At 50.6% G+C, this 25880-nt stretch overlaps 4 protein-coding genes across 9 annotated transcripts; 3 read left to right on the plus strand and 1 right to left on the minus strand.

Moving 5' to 3' along the window:
- The first annotated feature begins 9 nt into the window (after window positions 1-9).
- PDCD7 (programmed cell death 7) lies at window positions 10-4499 on the plus strand. The gene is made up of 5 exons (XM_056499899.1): window positions 10-755; window positions 1840-1978; window positions 2308-2544; window positions 3145-3232; window positions 3598-4499. Exons 1-5 carry the CDS (start codon window positions 72-74, stop codon window positions 3713-3715), a joined length of 1266 nt encoding a protein of 421 aa, XP_056355874.1. The 5' UTR covers window positions 10-71; the 3' UTR covers window positions 3716-4499.
- UBAP1L (ubiquitin associated protein 1 like) lies at window positions 3731-15473 on the plus strand. Of its 2 annotated transcripts, none has more exons than XM_056499901.1 (6): window positions 3731-3819; window positions 7814-7968; window positions 9239-9985; window positions 10891-11091; window positions 14056-14157; window positions 15046-15473. In XM_056499901.1, exons 2-6 carry the CDS (start codon window positions 7837-7839, stop codon window positions 15178-15180), a joined length of 1317 nt encoding a protein of 438 aa, XP_056355876.1. In that variant the 5' UTR covers window positions 3731-3819; window positions 7814-7836; the 3' UTR covers window positions 15181-15473. The 2 variants fall into 2 exon arrangements, with proteins under 2 accessions (XP_056355876.1, XP_056355877.1); XM_056499902.1 differs by having other exon boundaries at window positions 3733-3819; window positions 7817-7968.
- Window positions 15474-16235: 762 nt separating this feature from the next.
- Window positions 16236-25836, plus strand: RASL12 (RAS like family 12). 5 transcript variants are annotated; one of them, XM_056499908.1, is made up of 6 exons: window positions 16236-16932; window positions 22924-23040; window positions 23140-23196; window positions 24270-24343; window positions 24428-24618; window positions 25379-25836. In XM_056499908.1, exons 2-6 carry the CDS (start codon window positions 22932-22934, stop codon window positions 25761-25763), a joined length of 816 nt encoding a protein of 271 aa, XP_056355883.1. In that variant the 5' UTR covers window positions 16236-16932; window positions 22924-22931; the 3' UTR covers window positions 25764-25836. The 5 variants fall into 5 exon arrangements, with proteins under 5 accessions (XP_056355883.1, XP_056355881.1, XP_056355884.1 ...); XM_056499906.1 differs by lacking the exon at window positions 16236-16932 and adding an exon at window positions 21855-21930; XM_056499909.1 differs by lacking the exon at window positions 16236-16932 and adding an exon at window positions 21940-22516 and having other exon boundaries at window positions 24428-24632.
- KBTBD13 (kelch repeat and BTB domain containing 13) lies at window positions 16941-20297 on the minus strand. Its single transcript, XM_056499898.1, has one exon. It carries the CDS (start codon window positions 20293-20295, stop codon window positions 18913-18915), a length of 1383 nt encoding a protein of 460 aa, XP_056355873.1. The 5' UTR covers window positions 20296-20297; the 3' UTR covers window positions 16941-18912.
- Window positions 25837-25880: the final 44 nt, after the last annotated feature.

Genomic DNA, 25880 nt, shown 5'->3' on the forward strand with positions numbered 1-25880 from the left:
CCAGGCGGCGCTGCGTGGAGGCGGGGCGGGGGCGGTGTCACGGCGGCGCGCTGAGGGGATGCCGCGGGATCATGGCGCAGCCGCCGCCGTTCCCCAACCGCCTCCCGCCGCCCTTCCGCGCCTTCCCGCCGCCCTTCCCCGGCCCCGCCGTCTGCCCAGCGCCCTTCCCGGTGGGGCCGGTAGCACCCCCGCCTTTCTTCTTGCCGCCGCCTCCGGGTGAGGGCGGGCCGCGCTTCCCGCCGGGTGTCCCCTACTTAGCGGCGGCGCCGCCGCGGGCAGCGGCCGAGGAGGAGGCTGTGCAGCGGCAGCAGGATGAGCTGTGGCTGTCGCAGTTCCTGGGCCGCCGCCGCGCCGCTCCCCCGCCGCCGCCGCCGCCCGCCGCCGCCAGCCCCAGCAGCGCCCGGGCCGTGGCGGTGGCGGCGCTGGCGCGGGTGGCGCGGGTGACGGCGCTCTGCCGGGCCCTGCGGCGCTGCGAGGCCGAGGGCGACCAGCCGGGCTGGGCCCGCGCGCGGGAGGAGGCGGAGGCGGCGCTGCGGGAGCTGCGGGAGATCGTGCGGCCCCTGCGGGAGCCCGGGTACGGCGAGGCGCTGCGGAGGAAGGCCGAGAGGGCGAGGAAGAGGAGGCTGCGCCTGCAGCGGAGGAAGCACGAAGCCAGGGCGGCCAAGGAGGAGGAGGCGGCCCGGGCCGCCGAGCGGGAGGCCAAGATCGACCAGTGGCGGGCTAAGTGCATCCAGGAGGTGGAGGAGAAGAACCGGGTACGGTCCCTGTGCCTGGTCCTGCCTGTCCCCGGGGCTCCAGGACAGCGCGGTGGAGCAGGGGTGACCCGGTGGCGGGGTCACGGCGGGCTGTGCCTGCCCCGCGCCTGGCTGTGACCCCCGCGCTTCAGTGGGTGCCTATACATGACTTCAGCAGACTGAGACAATGCTGTTTCCACGGCCTGCAGCCCTGCTCCTTGCTTAGAAGTCTTGGTGGGCGTCTCGGTTTTGCTATCTTCGTATTCTAGGCCTTGACTTGAAATTGGGGTTTAAGTTGTTTCTGAACTCTTGGAGGTTTTCCTATGTGGCTCCAAGTGTCAGCCTGTCCACACAGCTCACAGCTTGTGGTGGGCAGTGCTGTTTCAGCATCCATCCGCCTTTCCTCCTGCTTTTTTTTTATCTAAAGCTTGTGGTTTACAAGTTTTTTTTCTCTCATGGGGAAATAAAACATCTCCAAAGCAAAAATACCACCTCCAATTAGACTTGTTGGGGAGTGCTGTAGGCATCTTTCTGTTGGTTTTTTGGCTAAAGAGCTCCTTTTCTGCTAGTGTGCTGCTGGGATGGTCCAGAGAAGCTGCTGAGGAAGGATTTGTGGTCAGACTGTGGCAGGTTAATGGTCTTTTAATTGCAGAACTGTGGAATTGGGATGGCTTCTGTTTATTGTAAAATATTTACACTAAATTTCTGGGGTTAAAGACTCAGGTTTTCATAATTCGTAAATAATCTAGGAAGTGCTCAAAAATGTGTGGATGTGGCACTTGAGGACATGGTTTAGTAGTGAACATGATGGTGGTGCTGGGCTGACAGATGGACTTGATGATCTTTTCCAACCTTAATAATTCCATAATTCTGTGATTTGGCCCAGAATTATGAGTCCCACAGCATTCTATTTTCTGAAGTCTGTGGTGTTTTAGCCTTCTTTTCATAAAAAAGGCAAGGCTGGATAGTTGGCGTAACTTGTCGCTGTTACTGCGAAGTCACTCTGCTCTCCAGTGCTTTGCTAATTTCTGAAAGTGCCATTTGATTCTTATCTTTGAGGGATATTTCACACATCTCACCTGGGTTTTTTTCCTTCCTTTCATAGGAACAAGAGCTGAAGGCTGCTGCTGACAGTGTCCTGTCTGAAGTCCGGAAGAAACAAGCAGATACGAAGAGGATGATGGACGTCCTGCGCGGGTTGGAAAAGCTTCGGAAGCTGAGGAAAGAAGCTGCTGCCAGGAAAGGTTCGTTATGAGATTGGTCCCAGCTTTCTTAATTGCACACACAGGAAGGAAGATGAGGGTGCCTTGTGCTGACTAGCAAGGTGCAGCTTCAAAAAGCTGCGTCTTCATTGTGATTTTAATTACAAGAACAGGTACAAAATGCTGAATTCAGTGGTTGTGTTCCTATGTTTTCAAGCTCTTTCTGGAAGAAGGATTATTCCAGTAAGAATTCTGTCTGTTAACAAGGTTAAGCTCATGTCCCTCTGAGATTTTGTCACCTCTGCTCTCAAGTCTGGTATCAAACCCCCTTCTAAATCTGAAAACTTAAAATCACTTCTTTTTCTGTTCAGGTGTTTGTCCACCTCCTTCAGCAGATGAAGCATTTGAAAATCAAGTGGAGAGTCTCAAAACGTTGCTCAAAACTCGCACAGAACTGTATGAAGCTGAGGAAAGAGCATTAAGGGTTATGCTGGAGGGAGAACAGGAGGAGGAAAGGAAGAGGGAAATGGAAAAGAAACAGAAGAAGGAAAGGGAAAAACTACTACAGCAGAAACTGGAAATGGATTCCAAGCTGTTTGGGGATCCAGGTAAATTCTGCATCCTGTTCTTAACAGTGTTTTTTCACATCACATCCCCATCTCACAGACTCTGGGTTTGAAATGCAGACACAGATCTAAATTAAGAAAGGAATCATCCATTGGAATAATTTATGGTCTGAGAATGGGGGATAAACATAGTGCTGTTAACACCTGTGGTGTAAGAGGAACTGTTGAGCTCTTTGCCATGGACTGCTGCACATCTCAAGCTGGTTTCATAATGTTTTGCAAGGTTGTAGATTAAACTGAAGTGAGAATAAACATAATAGATTGAAAACTTCCAGAGCCCAGTAGATGCTTTAGTCTGGTGCTTTGGTAAGAGTGACTCAGGTAATCTGTAAAGTGCGCATATGTTCCTCTTTTTTAGATGGTGGAGGCAGGAAGTTTTGCTAGTCTTGGCTTTCCTCTGACTGCTGTGGTACGGACCAAGAGATGTGTAACATGTGAACTCCTTCATATATTATCTAGGGACATGATGTCAGATTACAGCCAGGCAGTAGCTAATGATTTTGCAAATTTGGGGTTTCTGAGACACACTAGAATGGAAGGTTTTTCTGGATTATTAAACAATTTCTGTGTCTGTTTTCACAGCTGAATTCCCACTGGCCCATCTACTGCAGCCTTTCAGGGACTACTACTTACAAGCTGAACATTCTGTAGCAGCTCTAATCCAGATCAGGTAAAATCAAAGTATTTTAACATCAGAGATGACAAACACTCATTTTTTCAATTGTAAATTCAGTGCCCCTTTGGGTTTGTCAGCTTCCAAATATGGTTATGCAATAGATTGTTCTGTTTTTTTCAAGTTTCTTGCTTGAGTCATATGCAACAGATGCCCATGTGAGGCAGAGTGCACTTCCATGCATAACCATTCCATTTAATACCAGAACATTGAATTTTCACATCTGTCTTTTGAAAAACAAGTTTAAGAGTACAAGTATTGTGGAGTTTGTATCGATCAGTAACATCTACCTGGTATATAATAAATCTTACCACCAAATTAAATCCCAGCTCTCCTCTCAAACTGCACTCTCTCTGTTAAAGGCATGAATGGGATCAGTACTTGGTGCCAGCTGACCACCCTGAAGGAAGCTGCATCCCTCCAGGATGGGTTCTCCCGAGTCTCCCCACCAATGACACTTGGGCCACTGCTGTCAGATAATTTAGTAATAAATTATTTCAACGTTGGAGGATTGCTTCATTATAATTACGTGTAAATATGAAAGGGTCCAAAGAGGAAGTCTCATCCTCTCTTTCGACAGCCAGGTACTGGAATGTCTTTACTGGAATGCCTTGAAAAAAAGTTTAAGAATTGTTTTTGCTGATTGACTGTGCAGGGAGATAGCTGAGCAAGCCCAGAGCTGCCAGGCCTCTCATGGTGTGGAATTACAATCCAGCTGTGAGTTCTTGTTAAATCTTGGTCTTAATAAAGGAACATTGCTGATGGTGGTATTTGTGCCAGTATTAACATCCTATTTTTGGTGGCTTTTATCTTTATAAAGGATGATGAAAAACAGAAATGAAGAATTTAAAAAAAAAAAAAAAAGAAGAGTTCATTAGTAAACATGTTTTCCTTCTTAAGTGAAGCATGTCGAGCATCACTGTCAAAATAGTTGCTGTATTTTTGGGTGTAGAGACAAACCTATTACAAGTTTAAACGAATTCTGAAGTACAAACAAGACAGGGTTTTTCAAGGTTGATTAAAGCAGCTGTTGACGTTTTACTTTTGTGGACTAAAACTGATACCAAAACATGGAAAAAATTCCCAGTTGTGGTGAAAGAGGTCAGACAGCCATGTGAATAAATAAAAATTTGATGAGTAAGCCTGCTGGAAAAAAATCTAATAAAATCTGAAGTCTAATCTATTGTAAGTGTTTTGACTATGTAGATATTTTTGTATAGGGACATATCATGTCTATAATATTTGATTAAAAACCACAGCTTTATTTTGTAAGTTGTTTTTTTATACAGCAAAAATAGGGAAAAATGGATTTTTGTTTTTTTTGTTTAAAGCATTTTCACACCAGGGGAGAGATTTGTTTGAGTACTTTGTGTCAAATACAACTCCAGTGAGGAGAGAATTGTTGGGAAAAGGTTTGTGTGAAGGAACTTCTCCCTCCTGCAAGGTGACAGAGGTGACATCTGATATCAAAGCTTTCCATGTTCTGGACAGTTTGCTTGTAACTGTGATGGGCCATGTGGATTTGGAGCTTTGCTGTTCTGCACAGATTGCTGTGGCACCTTTCCAGCGCTGCAGTCCTTACTCTTGCTTAGCCCCAGAGTGTGGGAATCGAGTTAATCTCTCCAGTGCTTTGCCTCTTGGCGTCACAACAGTGCGCAGTTCACACGTCATTGCCTAAATTCAATACTTGGGCCTTAGGTGTAACTTTAGTAGTGTCCTGGCTGAACCTTTCCACTGGTGTCTGTCAGTAAGAGACATGAACTGGTAGTTCCTGATAGAACAGGAGTGCAGAAGTTTGCAGCTCTTGCTCACCTGTAGCACCCCAAAATACAGATTGCCATGAAGTCCTCTGTACGTGGTGTTCTGATTTGCTCTTCCCTCCATCCTCCCATCCGTAATGTCACTTCCAGCATCTCGTTACTCCAGACCCAAGGCTGAGTCAGATCCCGGGGAGTCTTCCCTATTGAAAATGCACAAGATCAAATATAAAAATAAAAACAACTGCATAAAACCCACAGAAACCCAACACTTTAAGTTCAGGCAGCTTAGTGACCAGAGGATGCTCTTCTTAAACAGTTAGGCTCCTTATCCCATCAGCATGTCTGATGGAACATGCCAACCGCTTAAGTTCCGATTATCTCAAAGCTGTCCCAGTCAGCTGCTTGTCTGACACTGCAGGAATTTAAAGAGCTGAGCAGTAGATAAGGAGGCAGCAAAGCAGCAGCCCTGTTCTCCCTGCCCTGCGAGGAGAGAGCTCCATGAGCTCATCTGACGGTAAGGACAGCTTCATATTGCTAATAAACATCAGGCTTGAAAATACCAGGGGAGGATCTGCCTTTATAATGTTCTGTGTATTTGCTCCTGTCTAATGACATTGCATTAAAATGTTTAATAGCTTTAGTGAGGAAGTCATTGAAGCCACAGGTGGGGAGGAGTGTTTAAAATCTAAACTCATAAAATACGTGGACACAGGGTATTAATTTTAAAAGTGTGTGTTCAGACTTGATTACCATTTTTCTGAGTATAATATTTCCCACTGTGTTTAAGTTTTAAAAACTTAGTGTAGCCCAGAAGAAGAGAGAGGTTGGCTGTGAGTTTCCAAGTTTCATTTGTATCCTATTCCTCCCCTGGTCCTGGTGCAGTTGGGTTTCTCCTGCTGTTCAGGCACATCCTCTTCCTGATGTGAACTGGTTTGTGCACTGGCCAGTGTCTGTGATGTGAAAGTGGGCAGGGCTGTTGGGGAGCACATGAGGTCAGAGCCCTTGCAGGACTTCTCTTCTGGTGGGAATTGGTGTTTATGACTGACCCTCTTTTATCCTCTAGTAGCATTTTTGTTGTGATTGGTCCTGCCCCAAAGTACTTCTTGTTTTCTAAACTGTGGTTTTGGGAATTAACACTTGTGTGAGCCTCTCTTAAAGCATAGTATTTACGCTTATGAGTCAAATACAGTGAGGTGCAGTACCATCATCTCATATTTTCTTCATTGTGACTTCAGATGCATTCACTATCCATCACCATCCCTTAAAGTAGAATTTGAATCTGAGTGGAGCCATTCTGGGTGACATGCTGACCGACTGCTTTCCTCAGCAGCCTAGGATTTTGGGAAGAGCCAGTTTACAGCCCAAGCTGCCGGGAAGGTTTGTCCCACTTGCATGCAGGAGCTGCTTGAGGAGCAGCAGAAAGCTGAGGGAAGGTGGCTTCCCTTACAGATGTTTTCAGGCATCACCTTTGCCAGTGCTGACGTGGGTTGTCCCTTAGACTGAGCCCTCTTAAGCTGAGCAGATGGCCTGGCTCTGTGTGGGATCCCCACACGTTGTCTGTGTCGCATGTTAGTGGCAGGACATGTGCAGGAGCACAAAGCTCGTTAGGGGCTCTGCTTGTGCAGAGGCATTAAAGGCTCCTGGTGCAAGCAGGCAAAGTGACAACCCTGTTGTCATTCTGGTACAACTGTCTGAGTGGCACCGAGTGATTGTGCATGTTGACTGTGTGTGTCACTTTCTTTGGCCTGGAAGCTCTTTGTGAGTCCTTTGCCAAGACAGGAAACTACCCTGAACCCCATCTCCCATTATAGACTCCTATTTTTGCTTTAAATAGGCAGTTTAGTCATCCTTGTGTATATTCTTCTGCATATTTTGTTTTAGTGGAATGTTTATTCTTGTTGTCATAGAAGCTGTTTGTTTTTAAAGGAAAAAATAATTGGGAAATGCACTTAGGGATGTCACATACGTATTTACAGTGTGACCTGAGGATGAGTGCTGAGGACTTTGGGATGAGCAGGCACATCAGAATTCATTGGAAGACTGGCTACCAGCTCCTAACAGTTTATAATCTGTAAAAGAAGTGATTTTACACACTGTCATCACTGGGAATCTGAAAGCTTGAGGTTTCATGCAGCATGTAATGGCTTTTTAGTAAATTGAAACATCGATAGAGACCTGATGGCGACATTTGCAGTAATATTTTCCCTGACAGCATTCCCAATTCACGAGCAATTTTTCTCTCCCCTGCAATTCCTGATCTAAAACCATCACCACACTTAAAATGAATGCATGGTTCCTAAAAGCTACTCTTAAGAATGTCTTGTTTGACATCCTCCTAATTCCAAAGCTTGCCTGGCTTCCAGTAAGCTGCTGCTGTGCCTGAAGGGATGCCCTCACCCCAGCTCCCTCGGGATGCTCCATGTGATGGCTTAGCAGCACAAGGCCACGTGCATGAGTTCTGTCACCACAGGTTGTATAGACAGGGGAGACCTGTAAGGTGTCCCCAGCTTGGGGAAGGAACTGTGCAATGGCACCAGAGGGAAAGGGGGAGACAGAGGGATGGGAAGCAGCAGGGCAAGCATGGAGGAGAAAAATGCTCAGGTTCTCTGCCAAAGGAAGCCATGAGCTTGGTCAGGTCCTCTGCTCAAGCTGAGAATAGCAAAGGTTACTTCAGACAAAGCTTCCTGGTGTCAGTAATAAAGATTTTGCCAATCTTTTTTACCCAGCTGGCACTTGAAATAGCTCATATTTTTCTCCTTCCAGCTAACTTAAGAGATGCTAGTCCTCCCTCTTACAGTTTCTGTTTCCCTCCCTCCAGCAGCAAGAAATCAGGCAGCAGCAATGAACTACCTGGATGAAGTTCCCTTCCGGACAGCCATGAGCCTCAATGGGGACTCAGAGGGAGAAATCACTTTAGTCACTGCCCCGAACATTGAGCTCCCTGACTGCACTGACATCCTCATGAGCACCATGGTGAGTTCACACCCGGGTCACCGCTGGGGGATGCTCAAAGGGATGTCAGCAGTGTCCTCATGAAAGAAGGGAGGGGAAATCTCCTGACTAATCTCTTCACTGGCTGGTTTGCAGCAGTATTGGGAGGAGGTGAGGATGATTTGTGGTGTGTGGCTGTGATGATGGGTTTGGTTTGGGGCTACTTTGTAGAAGTCCTTTCCAAGCAGGAGGGTTAAGTTTTTAAATCTAGGATAGAAGAACAAACTTCAGGCTCTGCTTTGGGTTGTTTTCTACTTTGGAATTAACACTGTCTCATTTATTAATAATATTTATTCAATATTTACCAATAAATCTACCAGCTATAAGCAGGCAATACTACTTGTGCTGGAAGTATATAGATAGTGTTTATATATCTTTATATATATAGATATACACGCACACCCCATGTTTCTCCCTATTTGGGGATGATTTGATGGTCCCCTCAGAGGCCAAGCCATTGTGCTGCTGGTCCAGCCTGATCTTTGTGGAGGGATGTGAGGGTGTTTTCCTAGGGAGGCTGATTTGGGTCCACAGCTGACCCAAGTGGCAAGAACAGTAAAAACAGCATTCCTGGGCTGTGAATGTACTTGCCTGCCTGTTAGGAGGAGACCTTGTTTGGAGAGCTCTGGACGGGCAAGGCTTGTTTGTTCCAGGAAAACCCTCCGAATTCAGTCACAAACACACTTATATTTTAAGCTGAACTATGTGGAAATGACAACTCTGTTTGGGGACCAGCTGAGACCCTGGCGCCGCTAGAGAATCCCATGGCTGGTTCTGCTGCTGCCCGAGGTGGCATCTCCCCTCTTGGTGGCTTCTGAGCCCCTGAAGTGGCTCTGCCAAGTGCTGCTAATGAGGGTCACAAACTCTGTCACCATCCTGGGTACAGCCTGTAGCTGGATGTAGTGCCTCTCTGCAGCTGTCTAAAATTGGGATGTCTGCACACTCCTGCCTTCCACAGTCAAAATGATACAAGCACCTCCAAGCATAAAACACTTCTCCATAGAATTGTAGGTGCAACTCACAGTAGTAATGACTTCATAGATAAGACTGTTTTCAAGTATAAATTTGGGGATTCCCTACAGAGATGAGGCTGGCACTGCCCAATCCTACAGCCAGCCCTAATGCTCAGGGAAATAGGAGCTGATATAAGAAGACTGCAGCCCTTAAGATGCCTCATGGAGTGCATGGTTTGCCCCATGCCTCGTGGTCTGGTTTCACATGCCCTCACCAGCTGCCTCTCTCTCTTCTGCAGCACGACTTCTCTCTGGAAAGGAAAGTGCTGTACTGGGTGGAGGTGGCCTCTCAGCAGCAAACCTCCCGCCATCGAGTCACCTCCGAAGTCGTGCCCACGGCTCCCCCGTGCTGGCTGCTGCTGGTGGATCCCGCCGACGGCTGCGGCGGGCGGGGGCGGGACGGGGCGGTGCGGCGCTCCATCAGCCTGAGCGCTGCCGGCAGCTCCTACGGGCACGCCAGGGGCAGGGCCGTGCTGTCCGACACCGAGAGCGACACCTGGCACTCCGATGAGGGCGACTACTCGGATGATGAGTATTCCTCAACCTCTTGGGAAGAGAATGACAAGGATGAAACGCTCCTCTCCAGGAGGAGAAGTTCTGGGAGAAGTGTGTCTTCGCGGCCCGGCTTTTACCAGACCCGACCAAAGACATCGCCCGGCTTGCTGGAGCCCTCGCCTGAAAACAGTGTGCACAGCCCAGCCAGCCCGGACCCCGGCAAGCAGAGAAGATCCATGGTGATATTTAACAACATGAAGAATGAGCTGGAAGCCGCCGGGAGGAAGCTGGCTGCTTTGGTGCATCCATTGAACAGAGCTGCCACAGGGAGCAGGGGCATCCTGGTGCCACGGCTGCTCCCCCAGTGCCCCGGCACCAACCGCAGCGTCCAGTACGGGCCAGATGCGGGCGTGTCCCAGCAGGGGACGGCTGTGCCAACTCCTCCGGCCACGCCCATCCCTCCCATCAAGGAGCACAAGCCCACGGTACCGGTGAGGAGCTTCCTCTGATGGCCCTTTGTTCATGGCTGAGAGGGCAGGGAGGTGGAGGGCATCGAATTGGTCTCATTTGGTGGGGTTTATCCAGCAAAAAGGAACCCAAATGGGGCTTTGGACCACTAGACCTACGAGGAATTACTGAAGTTTTCACAATAAATGAAGAAAGGGTTTGATTTTTTTCACTGAGGTTGAAAGAAGCTTTCTGGGTGCACATTTACTTGCTCTGTCCAAAACATCTGTGTTTTCCCCAATCAGGATCTAATCTGATTTTCAATTGAACACTAAAAAAAAGTGAAATATGGGGGTTTGTCCTCTTTTTGCTACTTTATCCCATTCTAACAGATACAAGCAGGGTTTATAGGGAAATGTTCCCTTACAGTCATGTCTTTTTTCTTGGAAACTTTGGGCTTCATAGTCCTACTAGAAATACAGATAATTTAGTGATAGAGACAGTGAAATTAAAGGATGGAGTAAGTAATACTCTGTCACGTTAAATCTGAATTGCACCTTGCTTTTAAGAAATTGCATCTAATCCAGCTGCTTGAGAGATTTAGGAGATGAATTACTGAAAACCTGCAATAAAACCATCAGACACATGAATGACAAGGTTACTTATATGCAGTTGCATTTGACATGGAGTAATTAAGATAAGATTAAATGCTTATGTGTATTTGTGCAACACCCACCCTGAGCACCCTTCTCTGACCTGTATCTATAGCTGAGCCTGGATTTAATTAAGCCCAGTCTCATTTGATGCCCATTTGATGTTTCTTGTATGGGAATTTTCCTCTTCTGGAGAGTAAGGTAATCACCAGCATTCAGAGGCATTGCCTCAACCTGGGTTGTTTCACCTCATTTCATGACCCGAAGCAATAAGACGATCTGTTTTTTCCTTGCAGTCCTACAGTTGCCTCCCCGCTGCCTCCACGCCTGGACGACCTCTCAGCTGCCACAGATCCCAGCCCGATTCCTCGGCTGACCTGCTCTCTGCGCTGAGCCAAGAGGAGAGAGACCTCATTGAGCCTGTCATAGCCCTGGGCTACCCCACCCAGAAAGCCATCCTCACCCTCCAGAAGACTGGAAGGCAAAGCTTGAGTCAGGTTGGTGGAGCTGGCACAGCACTGTGAGAAACTTTTGGGAAAGGAGAACTAGATTTCATGGAGAAAGGAATGGCTGTCTTCTTTGGGATAGATTTTCATGGCCTTGCCTTTCCACTTTGGTGTCAGACCACAGCTGACAGGATTTTCCATGCGATTACACTTTTGCTGTAATAAAATAGCAATGAGTTGCCCTCAGCTTTTCAGCGCATAATCACGGCTGGCTTCGTTATCTGTTCAATCTGTTGTGTGAAGCATCATGTCCTTTTGAGGTACAAGTTTTGCCCCCATATATGGAAACTTTTTGCACATCATTTTTCCCAGCTGTTGGATTTGTGTGATTATTGCCATGGCTCATCCTGTCAGAGTGGGACTGTAGGAATACCTTGGAGATTTGGTTGGGCTCTCTCCAAAACACAACATCCCTGTGTTGGAGCAACCAGGGAATCCATGCAAACATTGCAGGGGAGTCCCAGAGCTCTTTTCCCAAAGAACCCTCTAAAATAACCTGAAATTTATTGAAAATACTTAACATGCAGCCTCTTCCTACCCCTGGTATGTGAGTACATCCCTGCGTGCTGTGCTACATTCTCATTCCCAATGTCTCTGTTTGTCCAGATGAGTGTCAGAAATGTCCAGGTGGGCTCAGAGCATCCATGACATGAGGGAAGCTGCTGGCTCTGAGTCCCTTGGCAAATCTGGGGCTGGACCTGCCCATCCCAACAGAGGATTTTAGGGCTAAATTATCCAAGTAGTTTTTGCAGAGAAAGATCTTAATCACATCTGAGCAAGAGGGATATCCATGGGGCTGTCAAGCCAGGGAGCAGCAGCATACCCTGGCAGGGCACAAGCAGACAGAGAGCACTGAGCAGCCACTGCTGGCTGCCAGTGTCCTTGCCATTCCCCTGGGAGCTGCCTCTTCTGCTTGGGCCAGCTCTCTCTGAACGGAGCTGCTCTGGGCTGAGTCATCCTGCAGCTCCCTGCTCCCTCCTTACCCTGGCTGGACCAGCTCCCCAGAGCTCGCTGGAGTTTCAGGCAAGCTGAAGTGGGAAGGGAAGCTTTATATCTTCAATCCATAGAGGTTTCGTATAGGAACAGAGAGATGGGCAGAGCCCAGCCCCTGTTGTTTCAGAGCCATGTGAGGGTGTCTTTAGCAACTGCTGGCTTCAAAATGAAGAAACAGTGCATCTTAGTACGGGTGAAAATGGGTACAGCCTGCTCCTTTCTGTATAAATACCAGGACTCCCCCTCCCTTGGAGAAGAGATTAGTGCACCAAAAGAAAATGTCTACCTTTTATCCCATGCCTTCTTCACCAGTAGTTCCTGGTTTTCCCATTTATGACCAATGCAGCCAAGATAAAGCCTGATCCTTCTTTTACAAGTACCAAACTACTAAATTAGTCTATATCGTCCTGGAAAATATGTTCCAGCTGAAGTTAAAAAGAAGACCTGTGCTCTTTATTGCTTGTTAGTGATACCTGAAGTTTTGATGTGTGACAATGACTACTTCAGCTGTGAGGATTGATGGAAGTACCAGATGGTGATCAAAAATTGCTCAACTTTCTTGCAGTATCAAGTGAAACTGGCAGAGCCTATCCTAGTAGAGAAGGCAAGGTCTTCTGTAGCCTTCCTTAGAAGCAATGCTTTCCTAATTTTGATGGAAGACCTTCTCTTAAAGGCTCAAGCAGGATTAGTTGCCCCAGCGTGCCAGAGGTTCATCATGTAGGATGTTATGGCCAAAAAGGCACCATTGCATTTTGATCAATGAGCATTGATCAATTCAAAATGTATTGTTGATCCATGGAGTCCTTAATGTACCTGTGAGCTGAGACATGACAAAGGCTGCAGATGATCAGTGTTAAAAAAACTCTTCTTGTTTAGTCTTGAGAATATATATATATATGTAATATTTTTTAATTATAAAAAATATTGAGTTGACAAAGACACTGATTTTATGCTGGGCTTGACCAGGCTGCCAGGACTATCTATGTTATGGTGTGGGTGAGTGACTGTTCCCACAACAGGGAAGAAAATATAGCAATGATCTAGGGTTGTCATTAGCTTGGTAACAAGAGAAATAACATGACATGAGGATTGCCAATGACCAGTGACTGTCTCCTTTCTGAGTTACTGGGCTCCTTAAGGCTGACTTTTCTGAAAGTCCCTACTTGACTGTTCAGCTAAAATAGATCAACTCAATGTTTGAGAGACTTTTTTGTATTTTTCATATGTTTTATGGCCTTTCACTGAGTCCTTCTCCTTGTCTATGGCAGTGCTGGGGAGGGTGGAGGTCTGTGTGCTGGTGAATCTGGGGAGAAAAGCTTCAGCTTCTCCTCCTGATGTAGAAGCTTTGGAGAGACCTGTGGGATGTTTTTATTCCCCCTGCTATTGTATAGCTCATTATTATTGCCTGTCCCATATGTTTTTTGGACATTCTCGCAGTATTTAAAAGATGGTGCTGGGAATTGTGCTGTCAGCACTCCAAGAACTAGGAAAGCCAAAAAAAAACTATTTACTTTCAGTAATGACAGCACACAGGTCTCCCCTGGGGTGGGTTTTGCACTTGGACCTGGAGCAAATCCATGGGTGCCTGAACCCCAGCACATCAAAGGGATGTGGGGTCAGCTGAGCAGAGTCATCCCACCAGGACAGGCTCTGCCCCACCCTGCAGCCTGGGGGCCATCACTCTGCATCTCACATGTTCACATATTTGTTTTCCTCCTTGTCCTCTCTCCATGTTGTTCCCATTCCCACCCTGGGAGGGTGAAGGGAAACCAAGACATTGTCTCCCACTGGTAATCCTCCAGACAGACAGACAGACCACCCCAGCTGAGCATTAGAGGGGAACTGGCAAGATGGTGGCTCACACCCCCCATGGTGTGTGCCTGGGAGGTGCAAGGGGGCTCCCCACTGGCCTTGCTCCCCAAGCCTGCTAGGCTGGATTAAGCTGTCTGTCTTCCTCTGCAGTTCCTGAGCTACCTGGGTGCCTGTGATCGGCTGCTGAAGCAGGGCTATGAAGAAGGGCAGGTGGAGGAAGCCATGGAAATGTTCCAGTACTCAGAGAAAAAGGTCAGAATGGGATGGCACAGTCCAGCCCTTTGTGCTGTGTCCTCCAGGCTCTCTTTTTCAGTGGGCTGCTCTCTTCCCTCTGCCTCCACAGGCCCTCCTGCAGCCTCATGGAGGGCCAGACCTCTAGGGCAGTGTCACCATAAAGACCCCTTGGGGAGGACACCTGCTCCTTCACTCTTCTTCGCCCTTTATCTCACCCTGGTGTGTGGCATGATGCTCACTCAGCCCCTGCATAGGGAATCCCATCCCAAGCCCACCAGCACTCACACTCTCTCCTGCCCAGCCAGCTCTCCCTTCTACCCCTAGGGAGGAGAACCATGGAGAACTGAGCATTTGTCTCCATCATCAGTCCCCCTCTGGGGGTGATAAGGAGCCTGGGGAGGTAGAACTGCACAAAATCCAGGCTGGCAGTATTTGCTGGGATGCCAGTGCCTGTAGGATTGCTGTGTCACCGCTCCTTAGGGCAGGGGCAGTGGGAGGGTGCCTGGGTCTCAGTGTCAGGGAAGGGTTTATTTATTAAGGACACAGCTCTGGGTGATGTTGTGGTGCTGGGGCCCAGCCTGAGCAAAGGGGGGGAGCAGGACAAATGAATTCCAGCTGTGCTCACTGCCATTCCCTGCTCTCTTCATAACGCAAGCAAACACTGCATGGAATTGATATAAATGTTATAAGGAATAGTGAAGCTACAGGCTGACTTTATTAAATATTTCTTATTTAAGAAGTTCCAATGCTATCAGGGATATGTGTGCCCTCAATTTGCTGTCACAGTGATACCACCCAGCCAGATCTTCTGGCTGCAAGCCTTGTCCCACAGCGCTGCTTTTGCTGCAGTCACACAATATATCCATCCATGATAACATCATCCTTCTCTCCTCCTTCTTCCTCCAGGCAGCTGAATTCTTACATCTGTTGGCTCAGTTTAATGATATGGGCTTCCAGCAAAATGAAATCAAAGAAGTTCTTTTGCTTTGTGGGAATCAGAGGGAGAGGGCTCTGGAAGAGCTCGTGATGAAAACTCACTGAGCTGCATCCTGGAGCAGGCACAGCTTCCCATCTCCACACCAGACCAGAAGGACTCAGGTGACTCTGCTGCTCCATCCCCACCCCTGAACGCACCAGACACACAACTTCACAGCTCTGCCTTGGTGTCTCATTTTGTGGACATCCATCATAAGAGTATTTGTCATTCAGGCACTGACTGCCTAGCAGGAATGTTTATCTCCTCACCCACACATCCCCACCCTTGATCATCTCAGCTGTTCAGATTAGATGAAAGAAGATCCAAACCGCCTTTGGCTTAGATTTTTGCAAAACACTGTTCTCCCTCCACCTGGGGTGATGGGTGTCATGTTTTCAGCTACAATCAAATGGGAATTCTTAAAAGATTATATAAATCGACAGAAGAAACTGTTTTCCTAAAATCTGAAGGCTCCTGCAGGAACATGTGTTGGTCCTGGCTTGGGAAGAGTCTCAGCTGACTTAGTCATGGTTGAATATTGTAATTGAAATCCACTTTGATCGCATTAGCTTCTCCTTTTAAACCAGAAATGTGAGGAAAATGCACTGTTCCATGTGGGTAAAGAAAGAAAACAAGCTGCCCTTGCCCTGAAATACATGAGGTTTATCCAGTGCAATGAAAAACGGTGGAGGAAAAAGTTTGTCCTCAGTCAACTTCATGAAATCAGAACAGAGAGATGGGGAACTGCTCATTGCCCTCATGCTCTGCCCAAATCAGGAAAATTCAGGTTATGCTTCCCTAAACTGTGAAGACAGTGGCTCTAAATGAAGTGAAGCATGAGTGTCAGCATCAGGAACATCTGGATGTCCAAGGGAATTTCTGTATGCAACTGCAGAACAGAGAATGGGACATTCAGATCACTGTACAGGATGTGTGTCCTGGCTTGGCAGTGGAACAGTGTTTTCACATAAAGTGTGTTATTTTCCTATGAATTAGATACAGATGTAATTTCTTGGAGTAAAGATGCTTGGGGGTTCTTCTGGAACATGTTTGTCTTTTTCTGTCAGGATGCCAATTGGCACAACCCAGCAGAGAAAATCCTTAGTTGTATTAGTACCATTTTCCATTGTACCCTTCCAAACAATCTCCCAGCACAATGTGCTGCCATCAAGGTAAAACACTATATCCCTTCTCCCTGGATCTCCAGGTGGGTGCCAGACAGCAACAGGAAGGTACAGCTCTCCATGGCTGCCTTAATTCTTGCCTGGATGCAACAAGAAAACTTGGCATCCAGGTTTTGGGGGAGTTGACCCATCTATCCTCAAGGATGCTTTATTCCTACTTTTCTTTAATGGCATTGAAATGGAAAATGTGGGACCCTGTATGTCCTAGGGGGATATTCCTGGGGAGCTCACAGGCTCCTCTTGTAACGCCCAGCCCTGTTTTTCCTCCTGCTTTCCCTTGGTTATACAAGCTTTTATTTTTGATACGGCCCTTATAAGGCAAGTCCATCTACAGACAGCTTTTCCTTACATTCCCTCTTGCCAAGATGATGTCACCTTAAAAACGAGACTTGCAAAAGGTTAAACTGTGATTAGTTAGATCTCATCGCCTTGAACTGTGATCTTTGGCGGAGTGAACACCGTGAGGATGGAAAGGGGAAAATGAGGGTGCTGTGCTGTTGCCAGTGGTGCTGAATTCTGGTGGAGAAAAGCACACTGGCAGCATTGTGCCAACTCACTGTGCAAAGGCTGAGCAGCTTCTCGCCCTCCTTAGTGGTTTGCTTGGTCCTGGATCTTGGATCGCTTCTAGCAGAGGTAAGAAATGTGTCTTTTTTCCTCCCTTTGCACCTACAATTATCTTGTGTTGCTTTCTGGATCACAGTCTGGATTGATGGATGCCACAAATGGCTCTTGGGAGCATCCGTGCCATACTCAGCTGCCTGCCAAGACTCACACTTTCCCTCAAGTGCTACACTTAAAATCTTAAAACCTTTTGCATTTTGTTGACAAATATCTTTGTAAACCCCTGAACTGTCAAGAAGCAGCATGTGGAGGTGGGGAGGAGGTTGTATCACTTGGTGTTGGAGCTGGAGGGAAGGGGTGAGCCTGCCAAGTTCTGTGGTCCAGGGCTGGCCACAGGAGCCCAACATAAATATTTTAGTAACAGAATTATTTTAACTTCATTTTAATGGATGTTTAAGCTGTTTGTTCAGCTTAAAATTGTTTTAAAGCAACATGTTTCCATGTGCTGCCCCCAGGAGAAGACAACATGAAACGTTAATTGGCTTTGTCTGGGAAGGGGACAATGATTTGATTTGATGGGTTGCTGTAACATTCCACCTGGGGACTGCAATGCTGCTCAGCTCACAGTGCCCACAGTGCAGAGCTGGGACAGGTCTGTCAGTGTCCCCTGCCTCCCCTGTGCCACCACCAGACCTGCAGCTCCACCAGCAGCAGTCCCCTCCCAGGTGACATCAGGGTGGTGACCTGGCCCAGTGGCAGAAAGCAAATGGGGACAAGATACATCCAGTGGTTTTCCATCTGGCTGTGGGTGCAAGCTGGGGTTTTCTGGTTTGTTTTGGTTTGCAGTTGTGTTGAGTGGGTTTATTCTCAAATGCGGGAACTGTTTTGAAAATGCTGAGAACTTGGCGAGGATCAGCAGCGGAGGTATTTGAGGCATCCCAGCTGGTATCCCTTCCTCTCCCTCCCGGCCTGGACAGCACAGGCAGCCCAAAGCTGCCCCATGGATGGGAAACCAGCTGAGCTGGGCTCTGGGTTTGCTGCTGCCCTGGTCTCTGTGGTCACAAAGGGGAGCTCTGTGCTCCCCAGCCTTCTCCAGAGGGCTGTGAACTCTCAACACCAGGTGGTGGGATCTAATGGGAACATCTCCTCTGGCTGTGGAGCTCTGCAAGCCTGGTATTACCATGTAATGGCTCCCTCCCCCTCATTCCCTTTTGGCACTCTCTGTGCTTCCAAGCTTTGCCATGTCCTCAAAAGATCCTGACTTGGCTCAAGCAAGTCTCTGCTGAGGGCCAGCACTTGCCACCCCGTTGGGTCTGTCCTAGGGCCTGAGGGGGTTAGGTTGATGGTTCCCAGGTCCCAGAAAACCTTTGGCACATTAAGCACCTGATGCCCAGGAGCTGCTTTTCTTCAGTCCCCATCTCCCCTCCTCCTCCCAGGACCCCGCTGCAGCCACAGAGAATCCCCAGGGGAGTGTGAGACTGTGTGGGAACCGCACTCCCACGTTAAGGCTCTGAAACTGAGCTGCAGCTGAAAAAGCATTAAGGGGCAGAAGCAAGTCCTGACACAGATCCCCGTTAGGAGGTATTTTCCTTCAGAAGCACGGGAGAAAAAAACCCCAAACCCAAGAGTAATGAAAAACACAGTAATGAGAAGCTTTTCTATAGCTTTCCTTTTAATTCCGGCATGTAATGAATGATTTCCCATCAAGGCAGAGAGGAGGTGGAATGCTGCACACCCTCAGAGTGCAATCAGAATAAATAAATGCCATGTTTGCATCTCTGTGGTATCTGTTCTCTGCAGAAGCCACAATGTCCTGCACACAGCTTGCTTGTGAGCTCATGACTGACAGGACTTTGTGCCTGTGCAGGGCAGGAAGAGGCAGACAGCAGCTGCCCTGTCCCTCTGGCAGGGTCTCATGTCACCTCCAAGGTCCAACATGATGCATCCCTGGACCTGAGCACAGCTCCATAGAGGAGATAAGCCCAGGGAGCAGTGAGTGCAGAGCTGAGGCCATGTGCAAGGAGAGCATCCTGACATGGGACAGGGGACCAGCTACGTTGCGATATCATGGTCACGTCTTGGCAGCCTCAGGAGGAAGGTCTGCAGGGAGCCACTGCGGGGGAAACCTGCCCGCTCCTTCTTCTGCTTCCAGGTCTCCTCTTCCACAGAGTAGAGCAGTGTCAGCATCTTGTTGACAGTGTAGATGGTGTCACCCCTGACCACAGCAGTGAAGAGAGCTCCTTTGCTGTTCATGAACTGCCCGGGCAGGGCGCTCCACTGCCGCGATGTCAGGTTGAAGCAGTCGATGACACAACGCAAGAAGTCGTCGTAGGGGCCGTTGCGCATGACGTAGAGGTTGTCACGATGGGCCACCATGCAGTGCCCGTAGCTCTGGTGCCGCTTGAGCTCGGTGACGGGAAGCCACGCATCCTGCTGGGTCTCGTACTCGTAGATGACAGTGGTGTCCAGTGGCTGCCACAAGCAAACGAAGATCTGCCCCAAGGCTTGGGCACAGGGCGCTGCCGTGCTCGGTTGTGGCAGGTCAGAGACAAATGTCCAGGTGCTGGAGGCCAGGTCGTACCTCTCCACGGACTTGAGCGAGATCTTCTCGTACTCGCCACCGATGGCATAGAGGTAGCCCTCGTGGCCCACCAGCCTGACATCGTAGCGCAGCTGGTGAGGGCTGGGGAACTCGCTCCACGTGTTGTCATCAGCATCATAGCAGAAGCTGCTCTCCACCACCTGCTTGTTGGCCCCGTAGACGCCGCCCACGATGTAGATTTTATTATCCATGGTTGCCATGCCGGCTAGGAATGTGCTGGCACTCAGCGGAAGGCAGGAGAGGGTTCTCCACGTGTTGGTCTCCTCGTCCAGGTAGCAGATGGTCCTGGAGAGGTCCTCCAAGAACTCGAAGGTGGGTGTGTGAGCTCCCACTGCCACAAAGGTGCTGGGTAGGAGGGCTTCCACATAGGCCAGCAGGTCATCGGAGAGGCAGTCCAGGTACTCCTCCAGCTCAGTGTAGCTGTCCCTGATGAAGAGCGCAGCACAGTGGAAGAGATCCAGGAGGCCGAATATGGCAGCGGCTTGGTACAGCAGAATGCAGTTGTCAGAGTTGATGGAGTGGATCAAGTACTTGGCCAAGGGCTTCACCTGCAGGAAGGCAGCACATTGCACAGCCTGGAAGGTCTCCTCACTGCCAAGGATGGGCCTCTCGCCCGCCAGCACCCGCAGCATGGCGAGGAACCCGGCTGCGCTCAGCTCCCCCAGCCCGATCTCCTCCTGCGTGCTCTCCCTCATGCCCGAGCGGAAGAGGGCACGGAAGTACTCACTGCTCTCCACCAGCAAGGCCTTCTCCACCGAGAATGACTGCTCCTCCACCCGGATACGCACCCGCTCCGGGGGCCCTGCCGGGGAGCCTTCCTCCTCTGGACTCATCCTCAGCAGCTCTCAGGGGTGGGGGAGCACTCGGTGCCCCTCTGTGCCTTGCCCCTGCACAGCCCCCTCCGGCCTTCTCCACCCTTTGATGCCTTTGCTGCACTGCCCAGCGGCCTTGTAATATAAATACCTTGGGCTAAAGATAGCTGAGCTCGTGACCGGGGCCCTTCAAAGGCATCCGCCAGGCTCAGCTGCCCCCCCAACCTCAGGCAGGGTTCCAGTGTCACCAGGAGCGCTGGGCACAGCAGAGGTGCCTGGATCATCCCATGGAGTATGCCCAGCCACTCAGGAGAAACCAGGTTTTGCTCTCTCCAGTCTCAGGCATCCTCCTTGCGATGCCCTAAGGAGCGGTCCCCAGCCTGGGGAGGGCAACACACTTTCCTGGCTGGGAAGAGCATATGGCCACGCTATTTTTTTTCCTTTAAAACATGGAGTTTACAGCCCAGGGAGGTAAACAACATCAACAAATCTCATTACCACCCAGCTCAGCTATGGGAAATGGGCTTGGCTGTTCCCCAAGTATTGCCATGGGTAGGGAGAGACCTTCCTTTGTGACCCTCCACATGGCAGTGGCATCTGCAATATCCATCCCAGCTGCAAGGAGCCATAAGCCAGCCTGTGCTCCACCTGGGGATCTCATGGTGAGAAAAAAGGAAGTACAGCAACCTCTTTTCACCAAAAAACTTCCTCCCTGGCCTCAGGGCTTGCCCAGCTTCCCACAGTACCTGGCTGTGGGAAGAGATAAACCCCTGTTTACTGACACAGAGATTGACAGTGAGGAAAAGTGTTACTTGTGGCACATCACTTGTTTGTGTGCTAATCACAGCTTTTTCTGGCTAGAAATCCCATTTCAACTCCACTGTGGGGTGCCAAGGAAGGCTGACAACAGGGCTCACTTGGGGGCTCCTTCCTGAATCTCCCCATCACTACCCATGATTAGTTTGCAGCCAGTGTTTTGTTTTGATGAATAATTTAACCTGAGCAGCTCATCCTGTTCAAAGTCTATTTTTTGCTCCCTCCTTAACCCCTCATCCCAGCAGCTGGGAACTTTTCAGGCAGTGCATGATGGCAAAGCTGTTGCCTTAGGGTCATGGCCACAGCAGGTTCCCCCAAAAATCTGAGTTTAGGGCAGAATGGGAGAGTTTTACACTTGCACCACTGTCATTGATCCTCATGGATACCCAGTTTAAAATACCATGTTTAGTTCAAATTGCTTTTAAGCACCCTAGACCTGTGACCAAAGGGGGTCTGGGGTAAAGGGTCCTCAGAGGGGCTCTGCTTCCCACAGGGGAGTTATTCCTGTGATCGCCATCCTCCCCATCCCTGAGGCTTGCAGGGACTTCCACACTCCCAGACTATTTCGGGAGGGTTTAAAAATACCCTGCCTGTATTAGCGGGCAATATTCCCAAGGGCGCAGCAGCCCCGCATGGCCGCGGAGCAGCCCTCGCCCCCAGCCTCGGCTGTGACCCCCCCGCAGTCCCTCGGGGCCGGCCCCGGGGCCGTGTCCTGTGGTCCCGGGCACTGAGCCCTATCCCAAATGGCTCTGATCACCATGACAACGCTGACTTCAGCCTCCGCCACCTACTCGGGCTCAGAGCCGCTGGGTGCCGGCTGATGGATTGGTACGGGCACTGGTGAGTACTCCCCGGGCTCCCTTTTCCTCTTGGAACCGAGTCTTTTGGGTGGGAAAATGGTCTTATTCTCCCTCGAAAGCCTCTACCGGCAGCAGCAGGTGTTGGTGCTTGATTGCACCCGAAGCAGCCTGTGGGCAGGGGGCCGGACAGGCGGCTCCGGGTGCTGCTCCCGCCTGCCCCGGGTGCGATGAGTGCGCCGGGCTCAGCCGCGACAGAGGGACCAGCCTTGGGCTTGCCGGGGACACGGCGAGCAGCTGAGGGCTCAAGCTGCTGGGACATGGCGATGCGGCCCCCAAACCGAGGCACGGCAGGTGTGGGGCCCGGGGGTCCCTGCCCGAAGCCGGGGGAGCTCGGGGTGCCGGCGTGTGCTCTGCCGGGGGGACCGTCCTCGGGGTGGCCGGGGCAGTGTGTCCAGCCCCGCGGCGTGGCAGCTTTCCTTACAAGGAGTTTGGCTGGAGCCCGAGCGGCGGGAGCCGCGCTCGCCTCCTCCTGCCTCATTCATCGCAGCCCCGGCCGTGCAGGGAGCTGCTGCCCCGGCCCCGCGCTCACCGAGAGCCCCGCGGCCCCTCCGGCCCCGGGTTTTAAGGTGCGAGGCTGCGTTTCTCTTCTCTTCTCTTCTCTTCTCTTCTCTTCTCTTCTCTTCTCTTCTCTTCTCTTCTCTTCTCTTCTCTTCTCTTCTCTTCTCTTCTCTTCTCTTCTCTTCTCTTCTCTTCTCTTCTCTTCTCTTCTCTTCTCTTCTCTTCTCTTCTCTTCTCTTCTCTTTCTGGGGTGTGATGGGTGGGCAGAGGGCTGGGGGGGGTCCTTCTCTTTGGGTGGGATGCTGGGCATCTCTTTGGATGAGGATGCCAGCCAGCCTGGCTCTGGGATGAGGATGGAAGAGAGGGGATCTCCCACCCTGGTGCTGCTGAGCCCTTCTCTGCACCCACGAGCAGTGAGAGGGTCCCCGTCCCACACGGCAGCGGGTGCTCCACGTCCCCCCGCTCTCTCCTGCAGGACCGAGGATGTCCTCGATGTTCGGCAAGCCCCGAGGCAGCAGCGAGCGGCCGGCCCAGAGTCCCCTCCCCGAGTGCAACGTGGCAATCCTGGGGTGCAGAGGGGCCGGCAAGTCAGGTGAGACGGCACCCGCAGCCAGGGGCAGGGCAGGGCTCCGGGAGCTGCCGGGCTGCTGGGAGAGAACACGGCCTCACCTGCCTCTTTCACCTCCTGCAGCCCTGACCGTGAAGTTTCTAACCAAGAGGTTCATCAGTGAATATGATCCCAACCTAGGTAAGGCACGTTCTTATCCCATGGAGCATCCTTTCCATCTCCCACTTTTCCCATGAATGTGGCATGTAAGGGGAAAGAAAAAGCAACCCACCCAAAATTATATAAAAAAATAACAAGTAGGGCTGGATTTGACCCAAAACTGTCTGTGAAAACTACTAAAAAAGCTGTGAAAGTAGTGCTCTCTCCAGGGGCACTTCCCACACGGAACATTGGCTCCTTGCATTGCCCTGAGAAAACCAAAAGCTGAATTCCTGGGGCTCTTTGAGGAGCATCTCATGTCTGTTGGGCAGGAAGAAGGCTGAGGGAATGAGGATGGGTGCACAGCAGGCGACCCTGGGGCTGAGTTTTGCAGTGAGCAGTTCTGGGCATTTTTTTTCCACTATTTGAGTAATTAATAACTATTTTCCTAGGCCTGACTCCAGGCTGTGGGGAAGAACCATAAATGATTTATCGGGGACATTAGAGAGATATGGACCTTGTCCAGGAACCGACTCCAGCCCCTAATAATTCAGTGACTCTTAGAAAGAAGGATAAATCCTTTCTTCCTCAGATATTCTTGGGAATGCGGTTTCATCTTCCCACGTCAAAACCTTTCCGAAACACATCCATTAAAAGCTGGCCCAAAGAAAGCATCTTTCTCCTGGGGGAATGGCTCAACAGCTCTCCCTGCCTGCTCTCCTTCCAAAAGAAAAGACTGCTCCTCTCACTTGATTTATTGAGATACAGTCTCATGTCAAGCCCCTAGCTTGCTTTATCTCATCAGGCCACGGCTTTTAGATAAGGGCCAAGCCCTGGGTGCAATGATTGTTGTGCCAAGCTCCTTCTCCTGTGGGAGCCCACACTTGCAGCACGTGGGGAGAAATAAGCGCTCCTAGCCAGGCTTGCCCAGCAACATCACCACCAGTCCCCCAAAATAATGTTGTCTCAGGAAGGAGTAAGGTGGGAGGCATTGGTGGAGGATGCTCCTCATCAGGGCTGAAATTTTTCCACGATGTCCCAAGCATCCTGGGCTTTGCTTGGCTTTGAAGACAGGATGTGCTAACCTATCCTCACAACCACCCTCCTTCTTGCAGAGGACACCTACTCCTCGGAGGAGCTGGTGGACCAGCAGCCTGTGCTCCTGAAGGTGATGGACACTGCTGACCAGGTAAGGCATTAGGGGAGTGATGACCAGCTGGGCCATGGCTGGCCCACGACTGGACTGCAGCTCAGCCGCTCCTCTCCCACCCAGGACGGCCCCGGGAATTGTGAGCGCTACCTGTGCTGGGCCAGCGCCTTCCTTGTTGTCTACAGCATCGACAGCAGGCCGAGCTTCGAGGGCTGCCAGCGCTACCTGGAGGTGCTCGCGCTGCACGCGCAGGGCTGCCAGCGCCGCTGCCCCGTGCTCCTGCTGGGAAACAAGCTGGACATGGAGCAGTACAGGTACCGGGCACGCGGTAAGGCTGCCTGCTCCCCGTGGGAGACAGCTCACACGTCCCCATCCCTCCAGCTGGGATGCAAAACCCAAATCTGATTTCTTTATGGGTATTTCCGCCCCCATTAGGATTTGCAACATCCTCCCACATCTCTGAATTTTTTGCTCTCCTGCCCGAGGGCTGATGTGTTTATTTTGAGCCCGTTGGTATTTTCAGTAGGATGTTTCTTGGCTGAGTGATGAGGCAGCGTCACCATCCCCGGCAGGGCTTGAGCTAGAAGAGCCCCTCTGGACATGCTCTTCCTTTCCCTGGAGCCCTCTAGTTCCAGCCCCACTGCCAGGACTGGATGTGCCCAATATGTTTTTTTGGCCTTTTGTGCTGCTCTGTGGTCCCACGGGTCCCTGAGTCACGTGCACTGCTGGAACCCCCACGCTCCCAGGATGGAGGTATCCCCCTCCCCACAGCAAGGACCTGTCCCATCTCCTCCTCCCTGGTTCCCAGTGCGCTCTCATCACACCCACCCCTGGGTTCCTGGAACACATCCCTAACAGGGGAAGCTGAATGATTCCCCAGGGACACAGAGACCATTACTCTGGGATTTGAGGAAAGGCAAAACTCTTTTGGATTCTTGTACCTGCTTGTCCCAGGGCAGGGATGGGCAGGTGCTACCTTGGTGCTCTTTGGGAAGGAGGCGTGGGATGCAGGATCTATTCAGGTGGCTGCCACGCCCCAAGGGACCCTGCAGCCATCCCCTCCCCTGTCGCCAGGCAGGTGCTCTCAGCAGAAGGGATGTCCCTCGCCAGCAGGTTCGGGTGCCTCTTCCATGAGGTGTCGGCATGCCAGGACTTCTCTCGGGTGCAGCACGTCTTCCACGAGGCCGTGCGGGAGGTGCGGCGCCAGGCCGAGTGCAACCCGCCCCTGCGGCCCCTCTTCATCTCCGAGGAGCGGCCCTGCCCCGCCGCGGCCGCGCCGCTGGCCCTGCCCACCCACCACAGCTTGGCCACCTGCACCTTCAACACCCTCAACACCGTCAACTACAAGGAGATCCCCTCGGTGGCTCAGGCCAAGCTGGTCACCGTCAAGTCCTCGCGGGCTCAGAGCAAAAGGAAGGCTCCCACGCTAACCTTGCTGAAAGGCTTCAAGATATTTTAGGACACATCCCTGTGGGCTGCAGAGCGGGAGGAGAGAGACCCTCATCCATCCCCCCAGCTCCACAGAGCCTGAGACCTTCCATGATGGGCTCACAGGCATTGCAGCAGACAGTGGCCC

Source organism: Oenanthe melanoleuca, chromosome 10 (genome assembly GCF_029582105.1).
Source record: "Oenanthe melanoleuca isolate GR-GAL-2019-014 chromosome 10, OMel1.0, whole genome shotgun sequence".
Taxonomy (NCBI): Eukaryota; Metazoa; Chordata; class Aves; order Passeriformes; family Muscicapidae; genus Oenanthe; species Oenanthe melanoleuca.